Source organism: Plasmodium reichenowi, chromosome 12 (assembly GCF_001601855.1).
Source record: "Plasmodium reichenowi strain SY57 chromosome 12, whole genome shotgun sequence".
NCBI classification, from domain to species: Eukaryota; Apicomplexa; class Aconoidasida; order Haemosporida; family Plasmodiidae; genus Plasmodium; species Plasmodium reichenowi.
In genome coordinates this window covers 1,188,282-1,197,809 of record NC_033657.1, presented here as the reverse complement: position 1 = coordinate 1,197,809, position 9,528 = coordinate 1,188,282, and the positions used below count along the sequence as shown (strand labels likewise).

The following is a 9,528-nucleotide window of genomic DNA, read 5'->3' as shown; positions in this document are numbered from 1 at the left end:
AAAAAATATATTATATATATATATATATATGACAAAAAAATATATTTTTTAACAATGAAACATAAATATATTTATGAATTATAAAAATATGATTCCACGTTCAATTATCCATATCCTTTTTTTTTTTTTTTTCTGTTTCTTTTTTCTTTTCTTTTCTATTTTTTTTTTTTTTTTTTTTTCATTGTATTATTTATTACGTGGATATATAAATAATGAAAAAAAAAGAAAAAAGAATATATATATAATATTTTATTTTTCATAAGAACATACATATAATTATATAAATATAAAAAAATATGTATATTTTATTTACGTAGGTATAGTTACAAACCAAAAGAATATCAAAAAAAAAAAAATATATATATATATATATATATAAAAGAACATTTATATATAAATCATAATATATATATATATATATATGAATATATTTTTTTTTTTTGTAATACATAAGAAAATTTGCATTTTAAAATAATAATAAAATAACAAACTGATTTTATAAAAAAAAAAAATAAAGTACTAAATAATACATTATATATATTATATATATATAGATTAATATACCTGTATTTTTTTTTTTTTTTACGTATATTACATGTATTACCTTTTTGTGTACATTCATATATATATATATATATGTGTGTATATTTACTTTTTATATATGTTAATAATAATTTTATATAAAAACAAAAAGGAAAAAAAAAAAAAAAAAAAACCACATTTATATATAAATTGATTATTTTACGAAAAATACAAAATTAGCCACTAAAAATAATTGAACATACAAATTTTTTGTATATAATAAAAAAAAAAAAAAAATGAACATTTGATCAAGTATATATTTTTTTATGATGGTGTATATATTTTTATATATATATTATTTATAATTTATAAGAACAGTGATATATATATGTGTATGACAAAAAACTCATAGGCATTTTGGGAAGTAGGATATATTTATTTATTATATTAATAAATATAAAAAAATATAAAGATTTAAATATTTAAAAAAAAAAAAAAAAAAATGTTATATAATCATTTGATGTTTTGCCCTCTTCTTTTTTTCTTTTTTTTTCCCTTTATTATAAAGTATTAAAAAATGAAAATGACGATATTAACTGAAAGATATATGTATGCATGTATGTATATTTATAATCTCTATATATTTAAAATGAAACAAAAAAAAATATCGCATATGGTATAACAAAATTTTTATTATAGGAAATTATAAATATGGTTCTTTTTTTTAATATTTATTTATATAAATAAATAAATATAAAAATATATATATGTATATATTATATATATATATATATGCTTTTACAATGTGTACTTATATTTTTCACAGGTTTTATTTTTATTTTTATTTTTTAAGAAAAAATTAATATGTATGCAGTTCGTATATCCTATAGATCAAAATGAATTTTGTTAAAGTCATATTATTTTTTTTTTATTATATTGTAATTTTTTATTATTTCTTTATTATATCTTAAAAAAAAAAAAAATAATTAAATAAAATGCAGTTATTTTTGGTCACATAGCAGATACGCGTTTTGAAAACATATTCTTATAAAATATATAAGATATTTTAAATATATATATATATATAATAAAATATTTTACTTTTTTTTTTTTTTTTTTTTGTTTATCATATATTGAATTTTTAAAAAATAAATATATTTATACATTTTAATTCCTAATTCGTTTTTGTAATTTTTGAATATATTACAAAATTTTCTGAACCTCTTTTTTTGTTTTTTCTTTTTTCTTTTATATGTATTACTTTATTCATAACATTTGGTGTTATAATTTGATATATATATATATATATACATATAATATATATATATTTTACACGTATAGCCTTTTACAAAATATATATATAAGAATAATTTATTTTTAAATTTTAATCATAAGAAAAATTATTATAAATGTGTATATATAATAATTTAGAGTACTGATAAAATATTCCATTTTAATAATATATTAAATAATATATATATATACATATATTTTTTTATATTTATATATTTATTTATTTTTATTACACTTGAGGGTTCATATATTAACACACACATACATATTATATATCATGTTGCTATCATTAAATGAGACCATTTTTTTAAAAAATTCCTTCAATTTACAAAATATTATTATACCAATGTTTTTTTCGCCTTTTTATTTTCTAAGACCTCGTAAGAAAACACAAAGAGTTGACCGTTGTAGGTATAAAAAGGAATAAGAAAAAAACAAAAATAATAATATAATCATAATGTGGAAAATAATATAATAACTATGTATCAACATATATATATATATATATATATATAATCTTGCCTATTCACCGATTATATTTGTTATAATTTTATAAATAATATATATTTTATATTGTACTTATTTTTTTTCAATATAGGACAAAAAAACAATATAAAAATAGAAGACATTTCAAAGGGTTTTATTATAGATGGATGGGATCATATTAAAATGTAAAAATGATATTATATTATATTATTTTACGAGAACAAATAATGAAATAAAAATAAAAAGACTCCAAGAATGTGTTTTATATAATATATATATATTACGAGAACAATAATTATTTTTTATTATACTTAATAGGGTATAAATACAAAGCATATATTCATGTCAATATATATAATATATTTTATATTTTATTATATTTTTATCCCCCAAAAAAATTAACGAGTGCACACATATTTAGATAAAATACATAATATAAACATATATTATTGTTATTTATATAGTATAATATATAAAACTTCATAAAGTATATATATTATATATATATATATATATATATATATATGTAATATTTTTTTTTTTTTTTTTTGGTATGAACACACATATATATTATAAAAGAATATATGTAAAAAAACAAAATATGTAATATTATTAATGAACTTTCTTTTCTTTTCTTTTTTTTAAACATTGGATAATTAAAATATAAATACACAAAATATAATTATATTTATGATTACATTTCTTAAATTAATAATTTAAACAAATAAATGGACATAAAAGGTTTCATATATATATATATATATATTATATATGAATCTTTATAAAATTAAAACTGTTTTTAAATGGAATATATATAAATATATATTATGTATATATTTATACGTCCTTTAAAAATTAAAAAAAAAAATTATATATTCTATAATATTTAATAGCATAAATATTTTATATATTATATTATATTATATATATATATATATATATATATATATATATAGTTCTTACATTTTTTTTTTTTTTTTCTATTTTTCCCCGTTTTCCATTTTTATTTATATATATTAAAAACAAAAAAATACATTCCTGTATTAGAAATGGGAAACAATTGTAAAATAAAATGAATTTATTCTTACATAAGAAAAAAAAAAAAAAAAAAAAACTTATATATATATATATATTATATTTCCTCCCACCCTTTATTATTAGATGGGAATAATTTTATATTGTAACAAAAGTAATATTTCTGAATTAATTTATAATATATATATTTATGTTTTATTATAATTATATTATATATATATTATATATATACAAAAGCGTCTATATATTTATAATTATATAATATATATAATATATATATATATATATATACTCATATGTTCATTTAAATATATGTAAATAGTCCTTATCAAATATAATAAAAATTTATATGTTCATATATTTTTTATAAGCCCGTCATAATATAAATATTTTTTTATTTTAGGAAACTACTATTTTTATAATTATAATCCTAATTATTTTATATATTTCTTTTATTTTTTAATTATCATTTTAATATTCTGGCCTTATATATATATATATATATATATATAATATAATACTTATATAAATAAACTTTTAATATTATAGTTATTTAATATATTAGTAATTTTATGATTATATAATTAAAAATATGTGATAATACCTTATTTTTTTTTTACTTTCTTTTTGATACATATAAATTACTGTGAAATAATAATATAATAAATATGAAAGGATAACCTATATAAATAATAATAATATAAATAATTATTTTATATATATGATTATTATAATATGCTATTATTATATATAATATAAATATTATATTAAATGATTATTTGAAGTAAATATTTTTTTTTTTTTTTTTGTGTACATATTAAGTGCATATATATTATATATATATTATATATATATATATATATATGTGTGAAAGAAGTTACAAAATGAAGAAATAAAAATATACATACATATATATGTATATATATATATATATATATATATATGTGTATTTATTGCTTTATTTTTATTTTTTTTGGCTCATTAAAACTTTTTGTTCTTATTTCCTTTATGACATAATGAATGAAAAAAGTGATTTACATAAGAGATCAATTGAATTTACAGATAATGATGAATCAAAAAAAAAAATAAAAACAGACGGAGAAGAAAATGATATATTGGAAAGTAAAGGAAAAGATTCTTATTCTTTATATTTAGAATATCAAAAAGGTAGGAATAAAAAATTAAAGAATAATGAAGAATACATTGAATATTTAAAAAAAGATGCTAGGAGAAAATATTTAAAAGAAAGAGAAAAAGAAAAATTAGATATAACGAAGAAATTATTAGATGATGAATTATTATATAGTACTGTAAAATTAGAAGGAAAAGATTTAAAAGAATTACAGTTTTCTAAAAAAATATATAATATAGCGAAAGAAAATATAAATCTAAGAGAAAAATTACAAGAAGAATCATATTATTTTCAACAAGATATAGATAAAAATAAAAAAACACAAACATATGAAAACAACAAAGTAGATAAATCATTATATAATTATGATGAACAAATTTTAAATAAAGGAATACTCAAATTTGGTTCTTCAATTTCAAAACAAAATATACAAAAACAAAATAATAATGAATTTGTTTTTGACGACGATATTATTACAACTAATAGAAAAAGTATAAAAAGGGAATCCTTTGAAGAGAAAAAAATGAATGAGTCACCAACAAAAAAAAAAGATGACATAGAAAGTGATAATAAGTGTGATAAGGACGAAAAATATGATAAGTATGGTAAATTCTATAAACGTGATAAACACCATAAACACGATAAATACGATAAACACGATAAATATGATAAACGCGATAAATATGATAAACACGATAAACATGACAAACACGATAAACATGACAAACACGATAAACATGACAAACATAATAAAAAATACCATTCTAAATATAAAGAAATAAATACCTCTTATGATATCAATAGTCCCACCGATAGTACTTATAAAAGTGAAGAGGAAAGCTCCTCATCAGTGGATAAAAATCATAGAAACAATAAATATGATAATGACGAAATAAAACATGAAAAAAAAAAAAAAAAGAGTATAATGACAGATGAAGAAAGAAATGTTGATAGTAATAAGAGATCCTTTGAAAAAAAGGAATCCGAATTAAATGAAAATGGACTTACGGATGTTGTTGAATTTGTACATTTAGAAAGTTTTTATGGTATGAATGAAAAAGAAAAAGAATTAGAAAAACTTTTTGAAGATATAAAAAAAAGAAAAGAAAAGAAAATGAAAAAAATTATTGATGAAAGGAAAAGGTTACCTATATATAGTTATAGATATGATATATTGAAAGCTATAAAAAATAATAAAATTTTAATATTAGTAGGTGAAACAGGTAGTGGAAAAAGTACACAATTAACTCAATATTTATATGAATGTAAATATCACATGTATGGTAATATTATTTGTACTCAACCAAGAAGAATTGCATGTATAGCTATAGCAAATAGGGTAGCAGAAGAAATGAATGTAAAAATAGGTAAAGAAGTTGGATATGTAATTAGATTTCAAAATAAAACAAGTGAAGCTACCAAAATTATGTATATGACAGATGGTATGTTTTTACGTCTGTTATTATATAATCCAACATTAGAAGATATATCTGTTTTAATTATTGATGAAGCACATGAAAGAGCTTTACACACAGATGTTATTCTGCCCATAGTAAAAGATATATGTAACTTTAGAGAAAATATTAGAGTTGTTATATCTTCAGCTACTTTAGATGCAGAAAAAATATCTACTTACTTTAATTGTGCACCCATTTTTTATGTACCAGGAAGAAAATATAATGTAGATATATACTATACAATAAATAATGAAAGTAATTATATATCAGCCATTGTAATAACTATATTACAAATACATATAACTCAAGGAAAAGGGGATATTTTAGTATTTTTACCAGGACAATATGAAATTGAATTAGTACAACAGGAACTAGAAAATAAATTAAATGAGCTGGCTCCAAAATATCGTAACCTGGTCATATTACCTATTTATTCCTCTTTGCCTGTAGAATATCAGGCACGTATATTTGAAGATGTTACTGAAGAAGACAATATGAAGTTTTTAGAAGATATTAATGATAAGAAGGATGAAAGTAATAAAAACCATAAAGATGATGAAAATGGTGAAAATGAAAAAAATAATAAAAATGAAAAAAATGATAAAAATAATAAAAAAAATGATAAAAATGAAAAAAATGAAAAAAATGAAAAAAATGATAAAAATAATAAAAATAATGATAAAAATGATAAAAATAATGTAGGTAATAATTCCAAAATGAATGTATCACAAAGTAAGAATAAAAGAAATATTAACGAAGAAATAGAAGAACTTAAAAGAATAAATACGAATAATAAAATAAGAAGGAAAATTATTTTATCAACAAATATTTGTGAAACAAGTATAACTATAGACAATATTGTATATGTTATTGATTCAGGTTTATGTAAACAAAAAATATATAACCCTAATTCAGGTATAGAATCTTTAGTTACTCTACCATGTTCTAAAGCATCAGTGAATCAAAGGACAGGTAGAGCAGGAAGAAAAAGAGATGGGAAATGTTTTCGATTATTTACAAAAAAATCATTTATTGATTTAAGTGATAATTCAATTCCTGAAATACAAAGATGTGAAATTAGTAGTATGATATTGTTATTAAAAAGTTTGGGTATGGATGATATTATTAATTTTGATTTTCTAGATCCTCCTTCTCCGATTGTTATTATTAAAGGATTAGAACTTTTATATTCTTTAGGTGCTTTAAATGATGAAGGAAATTTGACTAGGACAGGACGCAAAATGGCAGAATTTCCAACAGATGTAAAATCAAGTAAAATGATTTTATCCGCTGCAGAAAAATATAATTGTGTTGATGAAATATTAAATGTTGCATCCATGTTAACACATGCTAATAATATTTTTTATGTTCAAAAGGGTAAAGAAAAAGAAGCAGAAAATATTAAAAAAATGTTTATTATTGAAGGTGGAGGTGATTTCTTACTCTTTTTAAATATTTACAAACAATGTGAAGAAAATAATTTCTCTACCTCATTTTGTTATGATCATTTTTTACAATATCATACACTTATTAAAGTTAAAGATGTGAAAACACAACTATTAAGTATATGTGAAAAAATTGATATACCCATTACAACTTGTGGTATTGAAAATCATGAATCCATAAATAATATTAAAAAAAGTATTGTCAGTGCATTTTTTACTAATGCTGCTTTACCTGTTAATAAAACTGAACTCAAAATTATAAAATTAAATCAAGTTGTTAGTATATATCCTAATTCTGTTCTCTTTAAAAAAAATATTATGGAGGAAAATGAAAATGTGTGTATCATTTTTTATGAAGTTATTAAACTAAATAAATCATATATACGACATAATATACCTGTAAATAAGAACTTGTTATTTCAAATTGCAGACTTTTATTTTCTTAATAAAACGGAATAATCTTTATAAAACTTGTCGAAATTATTTATTTTTTTTTTTATTTTATTATTTTTTTTTTTTTTTTTGCAACCTCAAAAATGTGTAAAACATAATATTAAACATAAAAATGGATTGATAAAGAAAAAATTCATAAATAAATAATTATATATATATATATATATATGTATGTATATATTTCTTTTTTTCGTTTGTAATCTTTAAATTAATTTTTTTCATAGTACTAAGTTATAATTTTTTATACCATGTGTATTATTTCTATAACAACATATATATATATATATATATTTATTTATTTATATTTATGTATATATATTTTTTTACTCATGTAAAATGAATAATGTAATAATTTTTACCAAGAATATTTACTTTTTATTTTTATTTTTTTTATTATTCTTCCTTATTAATTTTGTCAATATTCATTTCCCTTCAATTTTTAAATTGTTATCATTTATGGTTTCATATTAATTTATTATTCCTATGCATCATTTTTTTTTTTTTTTTTTGTGTATATATTTGTTTAATTATAATATTTGTTGAATTTTTTTTGTGTTATAGATGTGTAAAAAAATAAAATTCCTATAAGAATAAATATAAAAAGAAATGCAAAATTTTTACACTTAAATTATTAATTCTTTTATATATTATTTTTTTTTTTTTTTTAACACAAGAACAAATAAATTTATTTTTACAAAAAAATATATATATGAATATTTTTTATTTTTAAAATATTAATTTGTTATATGGTTATGTTTTTCCAAAAGGTTATACATATATATATATATATATATATATATATTTTATAAAATGAAAAAAAAAAAAAAAACATAACATTTTAATTTGAGTGAATACATATTAAATCAGTATATCCCATATAAAAAATAGATGTTTCATTATGATATAACATTATTTTTATATTTCAATAAAACAAAAAAAATAAAATAAAAAATAATAATAAATAATAAATAATAAAATAGCATATATTGACAACTATACATATATATATGTATCTATACTTTTCAACATTATAATAATTCAGTACTTATATTTGGTTGAATAATCTTTTGGGGATATAACTAAACCTCTTCCTTTTCTTGCACCTCTAAAAATTGTTTCTACGATATCAATAAATTCTTGTTTATTATTCATAGGCCAATTAATTTTATTATTATTTCCAGTACCCAGATCAATCATCATATGTTTGTTTCGATAAAAAAACATAACAGAAACAGGGTCATATAATTCATACATAGTATTAAAGTCAGGAACTTCTGTTATATCTACTAAATAAATAACACAAAAATTTTTTATGTCTTCTACTACTTTAAATAATAACTCATCCATTTTCATACAATCTGGGTCATAATCATGACCAAAACGAATACAAACTAATCTTTCTTCTTCGCTTAATATAGCTTGGTCAACGTCCCAGCCGCTATGTAAATGGTATAACATATATGACATTTTATAAAAAATTAAGTAAAATGAAATTAAATTATAAGAAATAAAAAAATAATATTATGAACCATTCATAAATTTATAAACAAAAAAAAAAAAAAAAAAAAAAAAAAAAAAAAAAAGAAAAAAAAAAAAAAAAAAAAAAAAAAAAAAAAAAAAAAAATTTTTTTTTTTTTTTTAAAAAAATAAAAAAAAATTAAAAAAAATATTTTTTTAAAAAAAAAAAAAAAAAAAAAAAAAAAAA

General features: G+C 17.6%; 3 protein-coding genes across 3 annotated transcripts; 2 read left to right on the top strand and 1 right to left on the bottom strand.

The window, feature by feature from the left end:
- Positions 1-2,092: 2,092 nt before the first annotated feature.
- On the top strand, positions 2,093-2,483 carry PRSY57_1231000 (hypothetical protein; the record flags this gene model as incomplete). The annotated part of the gene is made up of 2 exons (XM_012908729.2): positions 2,093-2,226; positions 2,414-2,483. The coding sequence occupies 2 exons, from the start codon at positions 2,093-2,095 to the stop codon at positions 2,481-2,483; spliced, it is 204 nt and encodes a 67-aa protein (XP_012764183.1).
- A 1,869-nt stretch (positions 2,484-4,352) lies between these two features.
- On the top strand, positions 4,353-7,829 carry PRSY57_1230900 (pre-mRNA splicing factor RNA helicase, putative; the record flags this gene model as incomplete). The annotated part of the gene is made up of 1 exon (XM_012908728.2): positions 4,353-7,829. The coding sequence occupies one exon, from the start codon at positions 4,353-4,355 to the stop codon at positions 7,827-7,829; it is 3,477 nt and encodes a 1,158-aa protein (XP_012764182.2).
- Positions 7,830-8,861: 1,032 nt separating this feature from the next.
- On the bottom strand, positions 8,862-9,281 carry PRSY57_1230800 (mitosis protein dim1, putative; the record flags this gene model as incomplete). The annotated part of the gene is made up of 1 exon (XM_012908727.2): positions 8,862-9,281. The coding sequence occupies one exon, from the start codon at positions 9,279-9,281 to the stop codon at positions 8,862-8,864; it is 420 nt and encodes a 139-aa protein (XP_012764181.1).
- Positions 9,282-9,528: the final 247 nt, after the last annotated feature.